Genomic DNA, 24,409 nt, shown 5'->3' with positions numbered 1-24,409 from the left:
CCATGGCCCCTCTAGAGCTGCAAGGCAGGCGGTGGGGGGAGGGACCCTGCTCCGGTCTGCCTTTCTCTCCCCCACCCCCTTTGGGGCTGTCCCCCTCCCCCTCGCTGTCACCCACTTCTCCTTCTCCTTCTTCTCATCTCCTTGGTCCGCAGATCAAAGTGTCCGCCCGTCTAGTCCCGAGAGTAAAGTGCTTGTTGTTTTCAGGTTCCCAATGCCCAAAGACCTTCTTCGGGCAGCCACCCCCAGCCGTCCACCGTCCCCAAGCCCGGCCTGGGCGGTACCCATGTGAGTAGAACCAGCACCGTGGCCATCCTGGCCTTCGCTCTGACCGTGTTCACCGCTCTCCGTTTCATGTTCTGGTCTTGGGCGCAGCTCCCAGAGCCCCACTGGCCCTTCTGGGAGCTTCCTGGCTGGCTTCTGGCGGCCCCTCCCAAGCCCTGGCGAGGTGGCCAGCAGGCCTGGCAGGGCGGGGGACACCTTCTTCTTGGCAGCCGTGGAGGCAAGGGCAGCCCTGTTGACGTTCTGGAAAGCAGTCGCCCTCCGCGTTGTATGTCCCCCACCATCCCATAATCTCGGCTGGAAAGGAAGGTTTTGTCCCGAACTCTCAGGGCTAATAACAAGAGCCTCGGAAGCGCCCTGCTGGGTCAGGGTCCAATTTGCCCAGCAATCCTGTTGGCGACAGTGGTCAACCAGCTCTCTCAAGCACACCACAAAGGCGGCGGAAGCCCTCCCTCGCTGTTTGGCCCCACAGTTGGGACTGAGTGACGTGTGTACCCAGAAGTGCCATTTAATGGGGGGGTGGGGGTGGGGTTAACCTTGAGTCCCCAGATGTTGTTGGTCTACAACCCACAATGTCCCCAGCCGCCATGGCGAGAGGCTGATACGCCTCGAGAGAGCTCCCCATCCCTAATCTTCTTCCCTCCCCTTTTAAAGTAGCGGTGCGGTGTACAGCCCCTTTCCTTTGTGGTGGGAAGAGCTGAGTTCCTGGCAGCACCAACCCTGCCCCATGCAGCTATGGGGAAGGATTACGCTCCACCTGTGAAGACCTGCGGCTGCTGAAGGATATAGAGGAATGAGATTGTCCCACTCAGCAGGGGATAGATGGCTAGAAGGACTTCCTTGGCCCTTCCAGTGGGACGCCTCCACCTCTTTGATGCTGGCCATGAGCTGTGGAGAAGCCTTCATTCCCTGGAGAATGGGATGCATGTCTGTCTGCCTCTTTAAACCCCTGCCATCCTTCCCCTCCCACAAGAGCAGTTTGCGCTGAGCTGGAGAAGTAATGAAGGTCGTCTTCCAGTGTTTCCATCTTGGCGAGCTAAAGACCTTGCCGAGTTCAATTAAAAGGCCTCGCGGTTGCCCCCACTATATTGTGTTGAGTACCAGAAGCCCCAACGTCTGTAGCAGGGGTTCCCAACCTGTGGTACTCCAGGTGTTGCTGGACTATGACTCCCATCATCCCCTGCCACGACGCATTGTAGCTGAGAGTGGTGGGAGTTGTTGTGGTTCAGCAACATCTGGAGCACCACAGGTTGGGAACCCCTGATCTCTAGGAAATGGCCTTAATCTGAGTCTCACCAGTCAGTCTCGCTCAGAATTGCCTACAATCTGGCTGCAGCTCTTCCCGATTTCAGAGGGGGGTCTTTCCCAGCACTGCTTGGAGAGGCTGGGATGGAGGCCTTCTGTGTGCAGTGCAGTGCAGGGGCTCTGCCCCTGAACTAAAGCGCCATCCCCAAGGGTGCTGGTCAAGAGTCCTTGTGGTAGCAAGCATGAATTGTCCCCTTAGCTGAGCAGGGTCCACCATGACTGCATATGAATGGGATACTTGATGTGTGAGCACTGTAATATATTCCTCAATGATGATGATGATGATGATTTTACATTTATATCCCGCTCTTCCTCCAAGGAGCCCAGAGCGGTGTACTACATACTTAGGTTTCTCCTCAGAACAACAACCCTGTGAAGTAGGTTAGGCTGAGAGAGAAGTGACTGGCCCAGAGTCACCCAGCAAGTATCATGAGGCTGAATGGGGATTTGAACTCGGGTCTCCCTGGTTCTAGTCCAGCACTCTAACCACTACACCACGCTGGCTCTCCTGATGTTCCCAGTTCCCTCCCTGGCAGCTTCTCCAAGATAGGGCTGAGAGAGACTCCTGCCTGCAACCTTGGAGAAGCCGCTGCCAGTCTGTGAAGACAATACTGAGTCAGGTAGACCAACGGTCTGACTCAGTATATGGCAGCTTCCTATGTTCCACAATCTTTACCCATGACCACCTTCCTCTGTCATCATGAGGAACTAGGTCAGCTGGGCCCTGGCACCGTATGGCCTGAGCAGAGTGGGCTCATCCAGTCCAGCATCCTGTTTTCCAGGGTCTAGCTAGATGCCTTCAGCAAGGCCAGAAATGGGACCTGTAGGCAACGCCCCTCTTCTGCTGTGGCTTCCCAACCGCTGGTCACTAAACGTGTTGCTCATGGCCATGAGAGGCCTTCTCTGAGTGGCACGGCACTTGGTTTGCATGCAGAAGATCCTTGGCTCAACCCCTGGCAGTATCCCCAGGGAAAGACCTTTCTCTGCCGGAGACCCTGGAGAGCTGCTACCAGTCAGTGTCGACAACACTGAGCTAGATGGACCAAGGGTCTGACTCAGTAAAAGGCAGCTCCATGTATTGTTGGGTAGGAAACGTGCCTTAGTGGGAAAGTCCCTACTTTGCAGGTAGAAGCTTCCTGGTTCAATCCCTGGCACCACATAGGTTGCAGGCAGGAATCTCTCTCAGCCCTCTCTTGGAGATGCTGCCAGGGAGGGGACATGGAGCCTTCTTTTCTTCCCAGAGCGGCCCCATCCCCTGAGGGGAATGTCTTACAGAGCTCACACATCAAGTCCCCCATTCATATGCAGCCAGGGCAGACCCTGCTTAGCTAAGGGGACAAGTCATGCTTGCTCCCACCAGACCAGCTCTCCTCTCAAGACCAGACCGCCTCCAGGAAGGGCTGCGAAAGGCTCCCTCTGAAGCCCTGATGAGTTGCTGCCAGTCAGTGTAGACCAGGGATTCTCAACGTTGGGTCTCCAGACGTTATTGGACTTCAACTCCCATAATCCCCCGCCCCAGTGGCCTTTGGTTGGGGATTATGGGAGTTGAAGTCCAATATCATCTGGGCACCTAACATTGAGAATCCCTGGTGTAGACCGTGATGAGCGAAGTGGACCAAGAGCCTGTGGCAGCTGCATGTGTTCCGCTTCTGCTCCCCCCCGCCCACAATGCAGGTGCCCCATGTTTCCTGGGCAGGGCCTCGCTTGAGTGCCCAAGGCAGGTCCCTGCTCCCCTTGCTGTCTCTGACCCCTTGTTCGTTCTCCTCTCCCACCCTGGCCTTTGTCCTGCCCCTCAAGTTCTCTGGAACTTGTCATGCAAATTGGGCCAACCCGTCCCCCCAACTTGCATAAGATGTTCTGGGATCTTTAGAGTTCTGCCTAATCGCTCCAGGTGAGGGGAGAGGGGAATGGCAGTGATTCTCACACAGGGAATCTGCAAAGCTGAGACTGCCCTTGCTGGAGCAACCGTCTAGTGGCCACCAAGCGCATGTGATTGATGCAGTGTTCTCGGTTCTCGGTCCAAGGCCCTTGCAGGGCACCAGCCTGGCTCCCGCCCCTGGTTCTATGTGGTGCGCTAGCTTCATGCTGCCTGTCGGTGGGCCTCGGGAGAACCCAGCTCCTTCAGCATGCGTGCCTTTTCCTCACCCGTCCCCGGAATGGTCGCAGCTCTTCTCTTCTGCCTGGCAGTCAACAAGCGAGCCGGAAAGGAGGCTGGCATGGCGGAAACGCGGGGCCAACGCTTCTGCAGAGTTGGTGGGACAGTGTTGGGTGGCATCCCTTGCTCAGACCTGCCTTTCTCTTTCTCTCTCTCTCCTTCCCTTCTGTAGGTGCAGATCCAGAACAAGAAGATTGATCTTTCGAAAGTGGCCTCCAAGTGTGGCTCAAAGACGAACATCAAGCATAAGCCAGGTGAGTGGGGGGATGGACGGAGCGGAGGGGTGTGTGCCTGGTCCGTCTTTTGGACTAGGAGACCGCCAAGCTTCCTTCCAGCTCTAATATTCCATTATTTGTATGACTTAAACTGCTGGGGACCAGGAGGCCTGGATTCTCTTCCTAATTGACCGTCAATGCATGATTGAGAATACGAGCTGGAATCTGTACAAAGTGCATTTCCTTAATGTCTGAATCACTCTGCAGACAGTATCTCAGTATCAGTAAAGTAGGCCAGCTTTCTCCTATCCAAGGCCTTGACAATTTTTATTTGGATCTAGGAGCCAGCTCAAAAATTCACGAGCCAGACTCATATTTCAGCCTTCAGGCTTTCGGATGTCTCCTCTTTAACTTACGAACAACTGGGATTTATTCTTATTTATTATTGATCACATTTTTATACCATCCTACATGAAATCTCAGGGCAGTTTACATCATCATACTTTATTTCGGTCATTGACCAGAAACATGGAGCAGTTTACAATTTAACCACAACATCTAAAACCTAGAAATCCTGTAAAAACAAATTTAAATTACCATAAATAAAACTTGAAAACATCATAAACTAAAAGCCTGATAAAACAGGTGTGCTTTTAAATGTCGCTTAAAAACAGCCAGAGTTGGGGAGGCTCTGATTTCATGTGGGAGTGAGTTCCAGAGCCCCGGTGTTCCTCGACAAAATCTTAACAGTGCCATCTCCTGGATTCTAGCCCAGCAGCTGTTCTGCCCCATTCTACCTCCTCCATTCAGCCAGCCCTGCTGTGTCTAGATGCTGTGATTAAATTTCTACGCACAGAGGCAGGCTGGCACACAGGATTTGCCCCCTGTGACGCCCAGACTCTAGGCAGGGCTGAGAATGTGGCAGTGGAAGATCTGGACTAGTGACTTCAAATAGGCCAGGGATGGCCCTGCTGTTGCTAGACTACAACACCCATAGTCCTCATTCACAGTTTGTTGCAGCCGGGGATGTTGGGAGTTGTAGTCCAGCAGCAGCTGGAGGGCCTCAGCTTCACTCTTCCCTGCTACGCTTTATTCCGGTGCTCTTAGGCAGCGATTTCTGGCCTGTGGTGTGCTGGGGGTGCCCTGATCACCCCCCTCGTGATGTCACTAGTACCCTCCCAACGACGGCATTGCCGTTTTAAAACTCAGTTTTCAAAAGGGAAGGCAGAAGTTAAGTGAGAGGGGATGCACTTGAGGGCACCAGCCACAGATGGTCCACAGCCAGGGTTCCCATCCCGTGGTGATCCAGCTGCTGCTGAACTACAACTTGCATTGTCCCCAACTATAATTTAGTGTGGCTGAGGCTGATGGGAGCTGGAGTTCTGCAGAATCTAGAGTGCCACAGGTTGGGGAGCCCTGGTCTTCAGCAACTGGAGTATGTTGCAGGTGCTGCTTTTAAGCAGAGGGAGGATCAGAGATGGCTGTATGGGGGGGCTTAAGGTCTGTGCATTGCTACAAGGCACAACTCTCCAAACAGAGTAGTCACGAGTGGGGCCGCCCCTCAGTGGTAGAGCATCTGCTTTGCACACAGAAGGTCCCAGGTCCTCTCCCTGGCAGCATCTTCAGGTAGGGCTGGGCACAGATGCTCTTACCCCTGGACTTCCGGGCCGAAGTCCAGGGCCTTTAGTGTGTCCCGGGTGGTGTGGTTGTGTTAAAAATACTGGGTGGGTGGGACCTCCAAATATCTTTAGGTCCAGGCTCCAAAATGACCTAGATGCTCCTCCAAGATCAAGCTGAGAGAGATTCCTGTCTGCGACCTTGGAGAAGCCGCTGCCAGTCTGTGTGGACAATACTGAGCTAGATGGACCAGTGACTTGACTCAGTAGAAAGGAGCCCCCTCTGTTCCATATGCTTTGGGCAGCACAAGAAACCCTGTAAAAGGAAGGTCCAAGTATCTACCCTCTTGGTCACCAGGATCTCAGTTGTAGTCTGTCTGTCTGTCTATCTATCTATTTCTCTCTCTCTCTCTCTCAGGGGTTGTCAAACTTGGTTCCCCAGGTCTTTGGCTGTTGTCGCTGCGGTGATGGGAGTTGTAGGGCAGCATCTGGGGAACCAAGTTTCACAGCTCCTGGTTTATAGGCTTTTGCAAAATGAGAGGAGGAATCTTTTGGAGTATGAAACAAGCCTGTAATGGACAGAGGCATCCCCATGCCAAGATCTGGATGCTATTCTGTTTAAAAATTACTATAAATATTTATATTTCAGTTCTCAATCTTTTGCTTGTAATCTTAATTTTGTGGCAGCTGCCTTCCGGCATGCAAAGAGGAGAGCTGGTCTTGTGGCAGCAAGCATGCCTTGTCCCCTTAAGCTAAGCAGAATCCGCCCTGGTTGCATAGGAATGGGAGACTAGGTGTGTGAGCACTGTAAGAGAGTCCCCTTAGGGGATGGAGCTGCTCTGGGAAGAGCATCTAGGTTCCAAGTTCCCTCCCTGGCAGCATCTCCAAGATAGGACAAGATTTATTTATTTTTTTATAGGACAAAATTTTTTTTATTAAACCAACAAACTACCAAAGCATACAGTACGTTACCAAAGCACAATTATATACAAAGTGGTGTTTGCACATCATACATGGGGATTACAAGGCACATCAGGTAATCGGGGGGGGGGGGGGAGAGGTTACGTCTGATGTCCTTTCCAGAAGAGATTTACTGTCTCATCCACGTGAACCTCTCGGTCGTGTCCTCCCTCTCCAGGTAGGGCTGAGACAGAGTCCTGCCTGCAACCTTGGAGAAGCTGCTGCCAGTCTGTGCAGACAATGCTGAGCTAGATCGACCAATGGTCTGACTCAGTATATGGCAGCTCCCTATGTTCCTTTGTAATATTTAACACAATAAAACAAAATTTATTTATTTATTCAGTTTTTATACTGCCTTTCATAAGGCATCTCAAGGCAGTTTACAAAAGTTAGAATACAATAAAACTCCATAAAAATCACATTGAGAACCTTAAAATCAATTGCACAGTAAAAAAAACCAAAAAAACCCACCCCATAAAACACACACACACACACACCCAAACACCGAACTGTAAAAAGGACAAACAGAAGCAGGGAAGCTGAGCGACTGGGCAGCCCCTACAGGGTAAGAGCCTGAACAAATAAAAAGATCTTCAATTGTTTTTTAAAAGCAGCTGACGATGTCATAGCCAATGGATGGATGCATAAACACACAGTGTGGAATAAATACATTCAAAAACAAACCCAATTAAGATTAAAAACCCGCCAGGCTATAGTGCCACACATTAAAAGGCCTCTCCGAACAAATAGGTTTTAAGGTCTCCTCCTAAAAGCCCCCAGGGTGGGAGGGGGCGAAGCTCTCTGGGAGGGAAGTGCGCCTGTCAAATCAACAAAATGCTTCTTCCAGGAGGCGGAGATGTGCGGATCGAAAACCAGAAGCTGAACTTCAAGGACAAAGCCCAGGCGAAAGTGGGCTCCCTGGACAACGTGGGGCACGTACCGGCTGGGGGCATCGTGAAGGTACATGTCGGGCTGGGCCCGGGCCTGGTTCTCCCCCCCCCGCCCCCCCTCACCCCCTGTCTTGCTCGTGTGGCCACTTGTCTGTCCTGCTGCCACCCCACCCACCCCCGCCACCCTCGCATCCATTTCCATCTTGCCACGTGACCGAAGGTGCTGCCAATCTCTCCACTCTTGACTGCCAGGTAATTCCCAGCAGGGTGAGGGTGGGGGGGCCGAAGGGGGGGCGGGGAGGCTCCCTCTCCTCCCCTCCCCCCGCCCGACCAATGCACAGAGTTGGTGGAGGAGCAGACAAGGCAGGTGTCTCTTTGCCCTTCCCCTCGATCTCCACCCCTACACTCTGTTGAAGGGATGGGGCAGAAACATCCCCCCCCGCCACGCCCAGGCCTGGGGGTCTTCCTCCCTTCTCTCCCTTTCTCCCTTCAACCCACTGGCTGGGGGCTTGACGGAGGCTTGGGGAGCAGGGCTGGCAGGCGTCTGCAGTCAGAGTGGCCAGCGGCCGCCTCCAGTGGTAGAAACCAGCTGCCCGTCCAGCCTCCCACCAGTATGGGCACAGGGGGAAACCTTGGGGCATTCATGGGGGCGGGGGTGGGGGTCCACCCCCCACCCCAGCTCCAGATTTTTTATTCTGTTTTTCTGCCCGAGAAGGGGGCTCTCTGCGTTCGCTCGGGACCCACTGCTGCTTTGCTCTCTCCAGCCCTCCAGCGTCCATGCTTGGCTCTCGGTGGGAGGGCTGGCTGGCTGGCAGGGTGAGGATTCCAGCTCCCCGGAGTGCCTGCCTTGTGGCCGCCCCTGCTCCCCGAGCAGGCTTCCTCCCCCGGCCTGCAAAGGTGCTTCAGGCATCCGACTTGGCCAGGGTCCCGGGCCGATCCCCTCTGGCGCCACTGAGCACCTTGAGCGGACAGAGTGGGAGGGAGCACACACACCCCCACTCCAGCCCACCCCATATCGGAAAGTACCTCCAGGGTCGCCTTGGAAGGGCCAACCACACGAAGTTCAGGGAAGGTTCATAGACTGTTCATGTTTGTCTCTCCTTCCTCCGAAGAAGAATTCAGAGCAACATGCATGGCTCTTTCTGTCCTCACAACAACCCTGTGAGGTGGATTACGTAGAGAGAGAGGTGACTGGCCCATAGGAAGCTGCCTTCCACGGAGTCAGGCCTTGGCTCATCGAGCTCCGTGTTGCCCACACTGAGTGGTAGCGGCATCTCCCAGATTCCAGGCAGGCCTCTTCCCCAGCCTCAAATGGAGATCGTGACGGAGGCTGAGCCTGGGGCCTTCTGCATGCCGCGCAGAGGCTGTTCCACTGAGCTACGGCCCCGGCCCCGAAGAGGAAGATCTTAGGAGCAGGCAGGGCTCACATGTAGTCACCCATGTGCTTGCAAACCAAGCTGAGCCCTGCTGAGCAAAGGGGACACAGCTCATGCCCACTACTACAGGGCCTGCTGTCCACACCCGAAGTCACTCACTGAGCCAGGTGACTGAACAAGAACTTGAACCCGGGTCCTAATCGAACGCTTTCACCCCCCGCCATGCTGGTGTCCATATGTGGGTCTTGAGGGAACATGAAAGGGAGAGAGGCAGGCAGCTGGACAAGAGACCCCAGGCGAATGGGACAGGAGCAGGGCCGCTAGGAGGCCTCTTTCTTCTGCCCGTGGGCGGGGAGCACCTTGGGGTCCTTGCAGAGGGTGCTGAGTGCAACTCGCCACCCTGCCCCTGCACACAGTCCACGGGAGTTGGGCCCTGGCATCGTGGGTGAGTGATGACCTTGAGCAGAATGGAGGCGGCAAGATGCCTGGGAAGGAGTTGGGAGTGGAGGTTAAAAATGAGGACTAGAATCTTGAAAGGACACTGATCTTTAGCTCGCTTTTCTGCATGGCTGGAAAGAGGGAAGCAGCAGCAGGAGGTGGTGGCCGGGCAGAGACAGGCGGTCACAGTAGTTTAGACAAGAGGCGCCTGCGTGTGAAGAAGGGGTTGAATAAGTCCGTTCCGAGTGCAGAGCTGGCGAGGCTGGTTTCCCTCAGGACCTCCGTCCATGCCGCGCTCCCCTCCCGGTCAGGCCTCCGGCAGCCCCTCATCGCCCCTGTGTGTCGGGGAGCGCGTCCTCTCCGGCGAGGCGCTCTCTCTCTCTCCTCCTCCTCCTCCTCCTCGGCTGTCTCCATCTCACCCCCATCCTTGTATTGACGCCTCATTGTCCTCCCCGCCCCATTGTTTCATTATAGACTGAGGGGGGCGAGGAGGCAGCCCCACAGAACGGAGCTGTGACCGCGCCCCCGCCAGGCAGCAGTGGCATGCAGGAGAATGGCGTGGGGCTGGCCGCGCCCGCTCAGGGTGGTGGTGACCCAAGGGAAATTCAGTCCTTCGACAGTCACATACAAGAAACAAGTAAGTTCTGGAACTTTCTCTCTCCCAGGATGCGCGGCGGCGGCGGCGGCAGCAAGCGGGTGGGGTCTTAGGCGATCCTCACAAGGCGCCTTTTATCGGTGGTGGAGAAGTGAGCTGGCAGGGCCAGGAGGGAAAGTGGGGGCCACTCCCGCTTCGGACTGGCCAAAGAGGCCACTTAAAAGTGTGGGGGGGGGGGTCCAAAGAGGCTAGTAGGCAAGTTGTAGGTCCACCTTCTCCCTCCCCCCACCCCCATTTTGCAGCTTTAAAGTAGAAAGTGAGATTGTTTCGGATGCGCTGACGTTTGTGTGTCTGTGTTTTGTGTTTTTGTTTTGTTTTGTGAAACGTTGCTACTTGTGTTAATGAAGCCAAATTGCCTTTTATTTTCCAGGCATCTAACGATGACATTCTGGTATCGCCTTCCGCCCCTTTCTCTCCCCCTCTTCCCGCTGCAGATTGAGTCCCACAAGCTGACGTTCCGTGAGAAGGCCAAGGCCCGCACGGACCACGGCGCGGACCCCGTCGCCTCCAACCCCCCCGTCTTCTCTGGCAGCACCTCCCCTCGACGTAGCACCTCCGTCAGCGAGAGCCTCAGCTCTGTTGCCGCCGCCTCTTTGCTGCCGCCGCCGCCGCCGCCGCCACCATCGCCACCACCACTGCCACGGCAGGCTCCCCGCGCGGAAGAGACCTCTGCCTCCCTTTCTCAGCAAGGCTTGTGACTCTGCCCCCCTGCCCTCCCGCTTGCCTCCTGCCCCACACACAAAGCTTGTCTCCCTTAACCTGGAGCCCAGCTTTGGGCCAGGGAGTGTGCGGGGAGTGACCAGCCCCGCCGGGTGTCACTCACTCTCGAGAGCACGCTGGGCCTCGGCCCACCCTGGCGAAGAGCGGCGCCTCCTCTGGGGGCCTCCGGTGCAGACAGGGCCCCCCAGCGCCGGCTGCCTGCCTGTTTTCCTGTGGGGAGGGGCCCCGAGGGCGATGGCAAGCGTCCCGGTGCCCCCAGGTGCTTCTGGGCTGGCTGTGTGGAGCGGGCTGCTGTGTGCCACCCTTGGCGGAGCCTGAGGCCGGGTGGGAGTTAACGGGGGTGAGCTTTGCTGTCTTCCCCGCCCCCCCCCCCCCCGCCTCCCGCTTAATGCTGGTGGCTTTGATTCTCACACATACTTCATGTTCTTCGGGAACTCCTCCCTGCTTTAACTCTCTGCCTCCTTTTTATTTTATTTTTCCCCCCTCCGTCTCTCATTGTGATAAAGGTGTTGCTGATTTAATGTTGTGCTTATCGCAGGCTCATGCTTCCCCCCCCCCCACCGCCTCTCCCTCCCTCCCCGCCTCTTGCCGTAGGAGAATTAATTAAGAGAACCATTAACCGCTTCCGCCATGCTGCTGGCTTCATATTGACATATCCTGCCATTTTAACTGTGTTCTTTTTATTATTATTTTTCTCTTTGTGTGGTGTTTATTTTGTGTGTGTGTTAAAACAATTTTATTTTATTTTGAAATGATGGAGCAAAATTACATTAAGCCGTGTTGATTAAAGCTATAAGGATGTGTTATTTGGGGAGGGGAGGTGCCTCTACTTGCAAACGTACCAGGCTGCCCAGGGGGCCCCATAACTGACGGCCGCAAGTGGCTCTTTCTCCAGTAGGGTCTGTGAAATGGATCCGGCCAGCGTTTCCCGGGCCCCTCTCTTCCTGGCTCTTGTCACGGCTGCTGTGGGGTCAGCCAGGGGAAGGGGGCGGTGGTTAGGTGAACCTTCCTTCCTTCCTTGCTGTGGATTGGGCTCTGGGATGTGCAGGTTGCTGTTGAAGCGGACGTGGGATGGGGTGTGCTCCACAAGTTACACGGTCGAAGGCAGAGAAGCCGTCTGGAGGGGAGGGCCGTGGGCCACTTGAGGGTCACTTGAAAGTGCGCGAGGGTCCGAAGGCAGAGTCTGTGTGGCTGGCTGGCTGGCTGAGCGTGATGTGTCAAGGAGAGGAAGAGGGCGTACGCTCAGCCCCGGAGAGGAAGTCCTTGCTTTTCCCCCCTGAGGGGCGAGGTCAGGAGCGGGGGGAGATGATTAGGGTTTGAAACTCCTTATTTCGTGTTGCAAATGACACTAAAGAATGAAATGTAAATAAAACTTTAAAAATCGTGTGGTGTGAGAGTCGTGGGGAACTTTTAACTTAAATCTGAAAAACCAAACTGCAGGGAACAAAGCGGGGGGGTGGGGGTGGGGGGGTGGTCTGCAGGCAAACTTCTGTTTGGGGCTAGGGAGAGAGTGGAGGGGTGGCAGGACGGCGGCAGGAGTGGGGGGCTGGAAAGGCACGGCCGCCCCCTGGCCTCTCCCTCCGGTCAGGATGCTTCTCAGTGACACAGTCACCCAGGGTCTGCACTCACACAGACACACACGCGCGCATGCGTGCGTGCGTATTGCACTTGTGGTTTTTTATATAATAAAAGTTTGCATGATTTCTAATAAAATGGCTTTTTAAACTGTAACAGGATTTTTTTTTAATTTTCTTTTATTTTTTGCATCAAAGTGGTCCGCTCAATCACATACTCGCATCTTCCTCCTCGGAGGATTACGAATTTTTCACAGGGCCGTTGCGCCTAGAAAGGGGCCGTTATATATATCTGTGCCACCCCGCCCTGCGTCTCAGCCTTGTTCCTTCCGAGCCTCCTCCTTGCCCTGTCCGTGTTGCAAACCTGCTGAGGATCAGCCCGCTCACAGCTGCCCAGTTGGCCCTCTTGGTTCTGCTCTCCTCTCCGGGGGACCACGGGGCGTGCATTGCTGTTCATCTCCCTCGAGCGCTTCACCCATCTCCCAGCATCCTCTGCGTCCCATTCCAACTCCTCTCCCCCCCCCCACCCGCCTGTCCTGACATTTTCTGCAGCTCAGGAGCTCAGTTTGGCAGTCCAAGCCCAATCATGCGGCCAAGTAAGCGGGGGTGGGCTTTTGGTGCCATTAATGGCGGTGGAATGGGAGGCCCGCTCTGACCCACGTTGCCACACAGCCCAGTGGGAAATCCTCCGGTGCGAGCCCCTTTCCCAGGAATGGCTGGGCGCTCATCTTCATGTGAATGAGGCTTGAACCAGAGAACTTCCCACTGGATTAAGACTCTGTGTTCGACTTTGCGTCTGGCCCAGCTGGACCCGACAGCGGCTTCTTGGAGTCACGGCTGACCTCTTTGGGGGAAAGTCTACAGAGTGGAGCGCAGAGTCTTGGGAGCCGTCAGAGGCGGCTGCCTCTTGCATGTGGACGTTCTCCCCACCCGCCCGCCCCCGCCTGCTTGTGAGTCTCCTGCATGTCTCTCCCCCACTCGGATGTATATCACTGCCTCGCCACGGATGCTGCTGTCCTCCTTGTCACACTCTGCCCACCACCAGCTTTGATCTTCCAGTCTGCCACCCTCACCCCTGGCTCAAAGGGGGGAGGGATTTCGTCTAGGCACCCCCTCTAAAGGGGGGACTTGTTCCTGAAGCAATAATGCAAGCCTGGGCTCTGAAATGGGGACCTCCCAGGCCACTGTAGAAGAGCAAGTGTGCCTCATGCCCTCCGTGGGGAGGCGAAGACCCATGTCCTGTGTGGGTCACAGACCACTTGGGGCCAAGAGTCTCCACTTCTCTTGCAGGAAAGAGTACAGAGAAGCCGCGTAGAGATGGTGGGCACCCAACGCCACCGTCTTGGGCTCCCTTTCTTCCTGCCCCCCAAACTTAGAAGGGGATCCTGGAGAGTGAAAACTTGGCTGGGTTTCTAGGTTTGGATCGTATCACTCCAGGCCACAGAGCCTGAGCGAGGGCTTGTTCTCGTGGTCTGTCAGCTGGGGACTTTCAGCAGAAAGTCAAATAACATTGCACTTTATCTCCTGGGATTGCAAAAAACAAAACAAAAACCCCAAACAAAAATATGGTTGAAATGTCTCAGTTCCCAAGCCATGGGGGTGGGGGGGTGGGCTGCTGATGGGACAGCAGTGCAGGGGGGTCCCTTCTCTCTGCACCTGGTCCCAGCTGGATGACCCACTGTGTGTGCGTGTGCTTCTCTGCCACGCACCCACAAGCATGCGTCGTGCCTGTGTTCTCGCCTTAGGCCCAGAGGCACTTAGGAGATGGTTGGGGGGTGTTTTTTTAATCCCCAGCTTTGGTTTTTAATGAGGATTTTTAACAATGCAATTTTCGATTTGGAAGTGGCTTGTAAATACTGCAATTTGGGGAAGGGTCCTAAGCCCAGGGTAGGCCCCCTCCCCCCTTGTTTGGAGGAACAGAAGCAAATGCTGGTGGGCGGGGGGGGGGGTTGTCTGCTCTGGCGATCTCACGTAGTGTTGGCCAGGGCTGCACAACTTTGGCCCTGCAGCTGCTTTCAACTACAAGCCCCATCACCCATTCCCTAGCCACCATGGGATGGTGGGATTTGTCGTCCAGTGTCGGCAGGAAGGGTAAAGTTCTGCATCCCTGGCATAGGCTGAAAAGGACAGAGAGGCGGAGTGGTGGAAATGGGGTTTGGATCAGATGGACCTTAGCTGCAACTGAAGGAGAGACCACTTTGGGTGGTAGGTTGTGGGTGCCGGAGTGGAAGATGGGTGGAACTGAGCCATGGTGCACATGCTCCTGTGGAGCTCCTGCGTATTTCAGTGTAGCTTGTGCAAGAGAACTATGTGGGTTGTGCGCTATATGTATTTAGCATGCATGGGGGTTGCCATCTGACCTCTCGGCCTTGTCAGCCAAGCATCCCAGTGTGGGTCGAGGGAGCAGCTTCTAGAGTAGCCATTTTCTGCTTGAAATGGAAGACTACAATGGCTCGCTTCGGTGCCGCTGGGCCTGAGGGGAGAAAGCAGAGGGATCCCTACCTACATATACATGATGGTTGTGTGAATTGTGTCTGGTCAGGTTAGCAAACTGTCTATGGCCAGGGGATTCAATTCAGCCTTGTGGCTGGAGATGATGGGAGTTGGAGTCCAACATCATCAGGGGACTGAAGCTTGTGAACCCTTTGCTTTATGGGCTGTGTAGCCTTCTCTCCAGTGACTGGAGTTCCACAGAATGTTGAGGTTTTATCTGTTGGGAAGGTCTTCAATGTTAGGCATTCTTCCCTACAGATCGGAGATGACCAGACTCTGGTGGCAGTGGTGGTGAGGGTGATAGCAGGGCTGCTCAAACTCAGGTCCCCAGGTGGTGTTGGACTACATATCCCATCATCCCCAGCCACAGTGGCCAAAGGCCATGATAGGAGTTGTAGTCCAAACGTCTGAGGACCTGAGTTTGAGAACCCCTGGACTATAGGAATTAACAAGGCTTGGTTGCACACCTTGGTGATCAGTTCATTGTGGACGTGAGGACCGGCTTGGCTATTACAGTGCCAATGTTTAATCTGTGTCCCAGAGCACCGTGGGGCACCCCATACAGTGTTGAGCGATGAGAAGACTGGTGATGGCAGACCAGTTTTCCCGCAAGGCTGCTTGCCCGCCATGAACCCTCTTCCGCGGCCACCTTGAAAAGACCTGGGGTGTGTTAGGCTCCAGGGGCCAGGCCCTTTGTGGGCTCTGCTCGTGCACCCGAGGACATGCAGCAGCAGGCCCTGCAGTGGGGGCAGAGGTTCTGGGGCAGATGTGCCCGGAGGAGCCCGTCTGGGAAGGAAGCCAGTTTGGCATTGCAGCCTTAGAGTACTGAGCGGCCATAGCTCGCTGTATCAGACCGAACTCGCTCGGCTGGAGGGAGATGGACGTGCCCGTCCTAGCTGGAGATGAGCCCCTTTCTTGGGGGGCATGGTGAGCGCAAAGGAGTCCAGGGCACAGATGGGGGTACCCACAAGTGAAGTGGGCTGCTTCTGGGGAGCAGGAGGGGTTCCCCTCCAGTGGAGGCATGGAGCGTTCCTGTGCATTGGGGAAACAACTCCCAAGGTCTTCCCTGGGCTTGCAGTAGCTGCTGGGGGGTGGAACATGTTGGTGAGAGGAAGCCGGCGGTGTGCTGGCGGTGCTGTGAGGAGCGATGGAGTCTCACAGCGGACACTCGGGTCTGTCTTGTGGGGCGCGCTCTTTTCAGCGGGAGCCGTGGGGCCCCGAGTGGCTTCTGTGCCATCTCGTCACATATCAGTGGTACGCACAGTAGAAGGGCGGGGAAGGTGTTCCTGCTGCTCCGGAGAAAGCGCCTGAATGGGAGGCCTGGAGAGGCCGTCTGGGCTTCTCGCCAACCTGCCTCTGTCCCTGCGGGGGCTGGGCTGCAGTCTTGGCTTCTCTGTCCCACCAGGTGGTTTTGGGTTGGCAGGATGGGTGAAGACGGTCCTGGGGCTTCAAAGGCAGGCAGAGGGGGGTCTCCACCCAAGGAGTGAGCTCAGTTTCCCAGCTTGCATTAGAAATCCTTACCAGCTTTGTCTTGTCTGCCTTTGGGGGGGGGGGCTGAGTTTAAAAGAGGCAAGTTGTGCATTAATATGTGCATACGTCCTCCCTCCAGCTTAATCCAAAAAGCAACAAAAACATGTTAAAAACAACTGCAAAATGCCTTAGAGGCAGGAATGTGTGTTGGTGATGGCATGGTTATGGATCAGTGGGGCCCTTCACAACCCGCTTTTCCATATTCAAGCCGGACCGCTACAAACATATACAGGGCTGGTTTTTCTGAGCTCATCCCGGGAGTGAGAAATGCTTGTTTTCATTGTCGTGGAGGGGCCGTTGCCTTCCACCACTCTTAAAATGTTGCTCCTATCTTCACCCTGAATGTGGTTGCGTCATTTTGCTGTAGAGTAGCATGCAAGTGGCACCCTAAACTCGTGTGGATAGTGTCATGTGGGCAGCTGCCAGATCTTGAAGCACAGCTCCATGTGGATCAAGGTTCTGTCTTTTCTTCCCATCCTAACAGTGTAGCAGGCAGAACGCAGGAAAGGAAGAGCTCCCAACATTTTGATCAGGGTGACCTTGCTGGCATAAACCATCTCTTGCCGCACGGATGTCTTTGGAGAGATTGGGGGGCAGGGGGGCACCTTTTGGACCCCGATGCAGCACAGCTGTTTGGTGGGTGAAATGTCTTGAGCTCCCACCTCTCTGCCTTATTTGTAGCATTTTCCTGTGACTTCTGGGATAGTGGCAGAACCATGAGTGGTTGTCAGTGCTCAGCTGGCTGGAGAACTGGGGGTTTCTTCGTAATTGAGGGGAAATTCTCCTCCTTGGGGTGGGCTGTCCACCTGGTTGGCATGTCTCTTGAAGGAGCACAGAAGAACTTGAGAGAGCAGGAATCGCTGCACGTGAGGCTTCCATCATTGGCCTTTTGCAGTCCAGGGTGGGGGTTAATCTTGAGTCCCTCCTCCTCCAGTCCCTTGGACCCAAAGCCCAACAGTTGGCTCCAGCCCATTGAGTGCTGCTTGGCTCTGGAGAAAAGGCACAGAAAGGAGCATGGCAGAGGGCAGGAGCTGGCAAAATGGCAGGCAGGACATGGCACTTTCGGGGGCCTGCCGTTTCTGGGCAGTTTGAGCACTTGACCTGTCCCCCCTCAGCCTGGATGAATGAGAACTGGCAGGGAGGTGATGTGGCCGCCTGCATGGCACCGACAAGGACTTTTGTGTCTGTGGAGTTCCTGGTGGTGGCCATCGGGATCTCCAGAGGCGTCTTGCATGGCTCCTCTGGTGCTGAGTGGGGCTCCGTCCCCAGAGGGGGGCACCAAGTGAAGCCATTTGTGGCAGTGACTGAGCGCTGAATTGTGCAGGTTCATAGCCTAGCAGGGGTGGTGCTGGTTTGGGGTGGGGGGGGGGAGAGAAATGCATGGTTAGTTGGGGCTGGGACACAGGAGAGGCGATCGGACGAACTAGTCCAGGTGGGAGCTCAGAGCCCCCCTGTCACTGCCAAGGGGGCTGGTTCTTGAGCCGTCTGCTTCTGCCTTTGTACCTCCCTCTCCTGTGCTTGGACTTGTAATAGTATGACTGTCTCCGTTGGCAACATTTCCGAATTTGATGTTGTGATTCTTCCTACTTATTGTAAAGGGTTTAAATAAAGCTTCTAGATGTTCAACCTTGGCTCCTGGCTGCGTCTGGATTCCTTTGCGGCTTTGTTCTTCTTTCTCTCCCCATGAGTCGACTGTGTCCTGTTCCAGGCATCTAGTTATAATTTCAGCCCGCTTGTCACGGTGCTTTCAAGGTCAGAGAGTGACCCAGGCAGCAGATGGCATGGAAGCAAAAACCTCCGCTCCAGAATTCCAGTGCGGGTGGGAAGGGAAGCATCTGCTCTAGTCCAAGGTTTTGCACCCAACTCCCGTTCACACATGCAACTCGTAAGGGACCCTTGCCTTGGCGTGGCATTCACACGTCAACAAAATCTGAGACACTGAGATATTCACTTGAGGGAAATAAGTATTTGATCCCCTGCTGACTTTGTCCGTTTGCCCTCTGACACAGAAATGACCAGGCTATAATTGGAATGGTAGGTTTATTGTAGCTGTGAGAGACAGAATAACAACAAACAAACCCTCAAAAGCCCAGTGCCCAAAAGTCAGCGATGGATTTGCATTGTAGTGAGGGAAATAAGTATTCGATCCCTTCACAAAAGATGTCTTAGTACTTGGTGGCAAAACCCTTGTTGGCAATCACAGAGGTCAGACGTTTCTTGTAGTTGGCCACCAGGTTTGCACACAACCCAGGAGGGATGTTGTCCCACTCCTCTTTGCAGATCCTCTCCAAGTCAGAAAGGTTTCGAGGCTGATGTTTGGCAACCCGAACCTTCAGCTCCCTCCACAGATTTTCTATGGGATTAAGGTCTGGAGACTGGCTGGGCCACTCCAGGACCTTCATGTGCTTCTTCTGGAGCCACTCCTTTGTTGCCTTGGCTGTGTGTTTTGGGTCATTGTCATGCTGGAATACCCATCCACGACCCATTCTCAATGCCCTGGCTGAGAGAAGGAGGTGCTCACCCAAGATCTGACGGTACATGGTCCCGTCTATCGTCCCTTCGATGCGGTGAAGGTGTCCTGTCCCCTTAGCAGAAAAACACCCCCAAAGCATCATGTGTCCACCTCCATGTTTGGCGGTGGGGATGGTGTTCTTGGGCTCATAGGCAGCATTCCTCCTCCTCCACACACGGCGAGTTGAGTTGATGCCAAAGAGCTCGATTTTGGTCTCATCTGACCACAACACTTTCGCCCAGTTCTCCTCTGGATCATTCAGATGTGCATTGGCAAACTGCAGACGGACCTGCACATGTGCTGCCTTGAGCAGGGGGACCTTGCGGGCACTGCAAGATTTCAGTCCTTCACGGCGTAGTGTGTTACCAATTGTTTTCTTGGTGACTATGGTTCCAGCTGCCCTGAGATCATTGACAAGTTCCCCCCGTGTAGTTCTGGGCTGCTTTGTCACCGTTCTCATGATCATGATCACCTCCACGAGGTGAGATCTTGCATGGAGCCCCAGACCGAGGGAGATTGACAGTTACTTTGTGTTTCTTCCATTTGCGAGTTATCGTGCCAACTGTAGTCACCTTCTCACCAAGCTGCCTGGCGATAGTCCTGTAGCCCAGTCCAGCCTTGTGCAGGTCTACAACCTTGTCCCTGACATCCTTCGACAGCTCTTTGGTCTTGGGCATGGGGGTGAGTTTGGAAGCTGAGTGATTGCTTGCTTCTATGGACAGGTGTCTTTTATACAGGTACTGTAACAAGCTGGGATTAGGAGCACTCCCTTACAGAGGGTGTTCCTCATCTCAGCTCGTGACCTGCATAAAGTGAAAAGACACCTGGGAGCCTGAAATCTTGCTGGTTGATAGGGGATCGAATACTTATTTCCCTCACTACAATGCACATCCATCGCTGACTTTTGGGCACTGGGTTTTTGAGGGTTTGTTTGTTGTTATTCTGTCTCTCACAGCTACAATAAACCTACCATTCCAATTACAGCCTGGTCATTTCTGTGTCAGAGGGCAAACGGACAAAATCAGCAGGGGATCAAATGCTTATTTCCCTCACTGTATTTGGGGTGGATTAATCTTTTGGCTGCCCATAGGCAGAGTAAGGGGGCTTGTGGGGGGGGGGAGGGAAACTTAACTCTATTTTTTTGCATGCACAAAGGCCCGAAATTGCCCGCTCTGAGTCATTTGTAAGTCGGGCTTGCGGGAGGACCTCTTTCACTGCCGTCCTCCAGTGCCCGACCTCACCTCCTGTGATGATGTAGGAGGCGGTCGGAGCCTCCACAGCCACACAGCGGTGTTTTCAAAGGTAGAAGGAAAAAAGAATTAAGTTTCCCTCCAGATGCTGCTCCCCAAGGTTTGCCACCATAGGCGGCTGTCTATATTGCCTGTGTGGAAATTTGCCATTGGATATATTGGGGCACAGAGAGAGGGACTCCCAAGTGACAAAATGAGAGGCTAGTCACAGAGCCAGCTTCAGGAGAGGGAGGATCTTTGGGTGACTAAGTGATGCTAAGAGAGCCAGTGTGGTGCAGTGGTTAGAGCAGTGTTCTTCCTTGTTGGGGCTGGGATCCACTGGTGGACACCCATCAACCCCTAGTGTGACTCCCTGTATAATTGTTTTAATCCTGTGCAAAGTTTTTGCCAGAACTAAATACTCCACACAACCCTACATCACCGTGTGGACGTGACATTCCCAGGACTGGTGGATCTCCACAGATCTTATCCCAAATCTACAAGGTGAGCCAGAAATAGGGTGGTTCTTCCCTTATCCTTAGCAGACTCTGCAATCCCTTGCCTGGAGCACTAGCGCTTTTTCTTAAATAAGCAATATGCTATAGGCTGTGTATTTTCTTCGAATTTTCCAGTTTTACCTGTATTGCCAGACTGTTGGGTTTTTCTCTCATGTCCGAATTGTGATATGTTGCCTACTGCTTGCTTAAGATAACCCTTCCTGCCATTCATTTTCAAGCTAATGTTACTACTTGAGGCTACAAATGTTTTGAGGAGGCCTAAAACGTTGTCGCCTCTGTCTAGGTCAGAGGCTCTGAACCTTGGGCCCCCCAAATATTGTTGAACTACCATTTCCGTCATCCTGAGCCACATGGCCGTTGTTTCTGGGGAGGATTGGTGAAGTTCAACAATATCTGGCATTCTAAGGTTGGGAAACCCCATGCTGACTACATGACTGCAACAGAGGAGTAACTGCAAGCCACTCAGTATGGGGTAGTGGTTAGAGCGATAGGCTATGGGGAAGGAGACCCCGGTTCAAATCTCCACATGGAGCAATGGGTGACCTTGCCTGGTCACTTTCTCTCAGCCTAACCTACCTCAGGCTGGTTGTGATAATAAAGTAAAATGGGGTGGGGTAGGGCTTGTACGCTGCCTTAAAGTGTGCCGGCAAGTCGGTGTTGACTTGTAGCAACCACAGAAAAGCCCTGTGGTTGTCTTTGGTAGAATACAGGAGGGGTTGACCATTGCCATCTCCTGCGCAGTGTGAGATGATGCCTTCAACCTCTGGCTTGCTAGGCAAATCATTTCCCCACTGCCTTAGCTTCTTGAAAAAGGGAAGGGGCAAAAGGTATTACCATATTTACCTTAATCCAAGACTAGGTTTCTCCCGCAAGCTATTTGATTCTTGAAATTGGGTCTTACATTCAAAGTTGTCTTCCTTTTGGCCAATGCAGCTATAACCTGTATTTAACCAGTGATCTTAAAGGGGTGGTTTTAAATTCAGGGTTGTCTAATAAAAATATGTTAAATAAAATAAATAAATAAAAATAATAGAAGACAACCCTGATGTTAACTAAAAAATTTAGGTAATCAGGATAGGGAAAAGCTAAGGGATCACTTTTGGGGGCTGTCAGCTGTTGGCATACTAGAGAAGAGAAAATAAAGGTTTTTTCTGCCTGACTGGGTAGCAGCTTTTGTTGAACGGTAAAGTTCTCACACTCCCTTCAGTATCTCAAAAGACTTTTCTACTGAGGTTTGACAATATGCAAACTTGTTTACATTTGATTTAGATGGGATAATGAACTAAAAATATCTACTTAAATTCTAGACGATTGCACACGTGTGCATGATGTAGTTTGTTTTATTTAAAGTGGTGCCTAAAACCACTAGGCATTGTACCAAACAATTAGGAACCACACACTCCCTGCCTGCAGACTTACAATCTACTCAAGCTGATGCAAAAACCCTGGGAGGGTGGTGCAAATACCAGAGGCGACAAAACTCAAAATGACTCCCCGTCCCTCCCCCTGCTGGATTCATGGACAGAGCACAACACTAGTCGGGCGACAGAGAAAAGGTTACACACCCAATGCACAGGTGAGGCGAGGGACGGCAGATGAACGGGTGACGCAGCAACACGAAGGGCGGACAGGTCTGAGCGGCAGTGCCTGTGTTGTGCGGCTTGCAGCCCCTTCCCTTTCCAGGGCTTTAAGGACCCAAATAAATATGCCAAGCAAGCCCGATTCGCCGCCTCTGCAGACCGGGGCGTTTTCAGCAACAGGTTTTGGATTTGTAGCGGTGAGGACACTCCGCTGTGCCCATCAGCTGCTTGTCCAAGTGGGGTGCCCCTTCCTTCTCCCCCGCCCCGCTCGGCTTCCTGCTACCACATGTTTCCTGTCCTTGACCCTGCCGTCTCCGGTTCCTGCGGGAGAGGCTGGGCAGAGTCCCTCGTCCCCCGCTCCGCACTGTGAACCCGCAAGTGGTCCTTGAGCGACTTCTTCCGCTGGAACTTCTTCCCACACGCGGGGCAGGCGTAGGGCCTCTCCCCGGTGTGGGTGCGCTGGTGCTCCAGCAGGTGGTGCTTGCAGATGAAGTCCTTCCCGCACTCGGCGCAGTGATATGGCCGCTCGCCCGTGTGCAGGCGCAGGTGGGGGATCAGGTGCTGCTTCCGCACAAACCCTTTCCCGCACACCGTGCACTTGTAGGGCCTCTCCCCCGTGTGGATCATCTGGTGCCGGACGAGCTCCGAGGGGCAGCTGAAGGCCACCTCGCAGTAGGCGCACTCGTACTGCTTCTTCTTCTGGTGGTTCATCTGGTGGATCTGCAGGCTGAGCAGCAGGCTGAAGGTCTTCCCGCACTCCAGGCAGGTGTGCGGCCGGTCCATCCCCGCTTCCAGGGGGGGCACGGCGGGAGGGCGTGGCTTGCTCCCGCCGGCTCTGCGGCCGAGGCAGGCGCCATGCAGGTCCGAGAGGGGCTGGCTCTCCCCGATGGCTCCGTTGAAGATGGGGGCCACTGACCCGCCTGGGAAGAAGAGCAGGAGCGGGGGGTTGGCGGGGTCCTCTGGCTGGTGCTCCTCAAGGTGCCGCAGGCCGGGTCTGTCGCTGGCTAGAAAGGGAGAGGAGAGGGCAGAGGGCGATGACCGCAGGAACCATTCACAAGCGGCACAATGGCAGAGCCTGCGTTAGGGCCTAGGCCAGGGGTAGGCAGACGGCCCTCCAGCTGCTGTTGGACTACAACTCCCATCCTTGCCAGCCCCAATATTGTGGCTGGGGAAGATGGGAATTGTAGTCCACCTGCAGCTGGAGGACCAAGCCTGCCTACCCCTGGCCTAGGCCCTCACTGAGATTAGTTAGGGTGGGGTTCCCATATGCTGCTGGAATACTCCCATCATAGGAACCTAGGAAGCTGCCATATACTGAGTCAGACCATTGGTCGATCTAGCTCCGTATTGTCTTCACAGACTGGCAGCGGCTTCTCCAAGGTTGCAGGCAGGAATCTCTCTCTCAGCCCTATCTTGGAGAAGCCAGGGAGGGAACTTGAAACCTTCTGCTCTTCCCACAGCGGCTCCATTCTCTGAGGGAAATATCTTACAGTGCTCTCATGTGGTCTCCCATTCAAATGCAACCAGGGCAGACCCTGCTTAGCTAAGGGGACCAGTCAGGCTTGCTACCACAAGACCAGCTCTCATCTGCAGCCACAAGGGCCAAAGGCCAATGGGAGTTGTAGTCCAATGACATCTGGGCAGCCAAGGTTGGGAAACCCCCATGCTATAGTGGGGGAGGCCAATGACACACCTGTAGTGGTATTTGCTGGGACAAGTTGTTTTACTTGAGTTAATAGCAACTGGGTCAGGACCGTGGCAGCAGGGAGAGGGGCTTCCATCCGACTGACCCCCTGTTCTCATGCAAGAGGGCCCAATCCAGCTGCTACATGCACCAGGCCGGGGGGAGCTCTCATTGGGTCCAAAGGGAGCTTTTTATCCCAGAGTAAACAGCTCGATTGGAGCCATGGCAGAAGAGCAGGGTTAAAAAAATCCCTATCCCCACCCACTGCAGCCCATTTGGCTGCCATTGACTAAGGAGATACTATTTACATCCTGACCCAGCAGTCATGTAAAACGGGTCGAAAACGACCAAACCAAGCCATTTCAAGATCGAGGGGAGACTGGCAAGGGAGGGGGAACTGCTGGAGATTCCCCCGTGGCCGTGGCCGTGTCCCCATATATAATCCTTGACATTCAAACCCCCGAACCGGCCCTGAGTCGGCCAGCAGGGTTTGGCTGAACCGGAGCCAAACCTAACCAGCTCGAGGTCAAGCCAGTTTGTACATCCCTAATCTCTCTAGCACAACTCTTCAAAAAGATCTTGGGTGGTGGGGTCCAGGGAAGACATTTGCCTGGCATCGGACTCCTGCTGCCAGTCGGGAGTAGGCAATAGCAGACGCTGCTGGGCTCAGGGGTTTGACC

General features: G+C 54.3%; 2 protein-coding genes across 26 annotated transcripts in view; one reads left to right on the top strand and one right to left on the bottom strand.

Moving 5' to 3' along the window:
* The window catches only part of MAP4 (microtubule associated protein 4), a 242,992-nt gene extending 225,155 nt beyond the window's left edge, over positions 1-17,837 (top strand). For 15 of the 19 annotated variants that reach the window (XM_053263530.1, XM_053263538.1, XM_053263536.1 and 12 more), the window contains 4 exons: positions 205-285; positions 3,912-3,993; positions 7,378-7,490; positions 10,324-17,837. In XM_053263530.1, coding sequence (XP_053119505.1) covers positions 205-285; positions 3,912-3,993; positions 7,378-7,490; positions 10,324-10,587 — 540 coding nt within the window. In that variant the 3' untranslated portion in view covers positions 10,588-17,837. Of the gene's footprint in view, positions 1-204; positions 286-3,911; positions 3,994-7,377; positions 7,491-9,708; positions 9,872-10,323 lie in introns of all 19 variants that reach the window. The other 4 variants (XM_053263541.1, XM_053263537.1, XM_053263532.1 and 1 more) reach the window with 2 other exon arrangements.
* Positions 17,838-21,789: 3,952 nt separating this feature from the next.
* The window catches only part of LOC128329976 (zinc finger protein 398-like), a 38,928-nt gene continuing 36,308 nt past the window's right edge, over positions 21,790-24,409 (bottom strand). For all 7 annotated transcript variants that reach the window (XM_053262022.1, XM_053262023.1, XM_053262018.1 and 4 more), the window contains one exon: positions 21,790-23,049. In XM_053262022.1, the coding sequence (XP_053117997.1) occupies positions 22,325-23,049 (725 nt within the window). In that variant the 3' untranslated portion in view covers positions 21,790-22,324. The remainder of the gene's footprint in view (positions 23,050-24,409) is intronic.

Source organism: Hemicordylus capensis, chromosome 6, assembly GCF_027244095.1.
Source record: "Hemicordylus capensis ecotype Gifberg chromosome 6, rHemCap1.1.pri, whole genome shotgun sequence".
Classification (NCBI taxonomy): Eukaryota; Metazoa; Chordata; class Lepidosauria; order Squamata; family Cordylidae; genus Hemicordylus; species Hemicordylus capensis.
The sequence above is the reverse complement of the archived record's forward strand: the minus strand, read 5'-3'. Positions and strand labels throughout refer to the sequence as shown.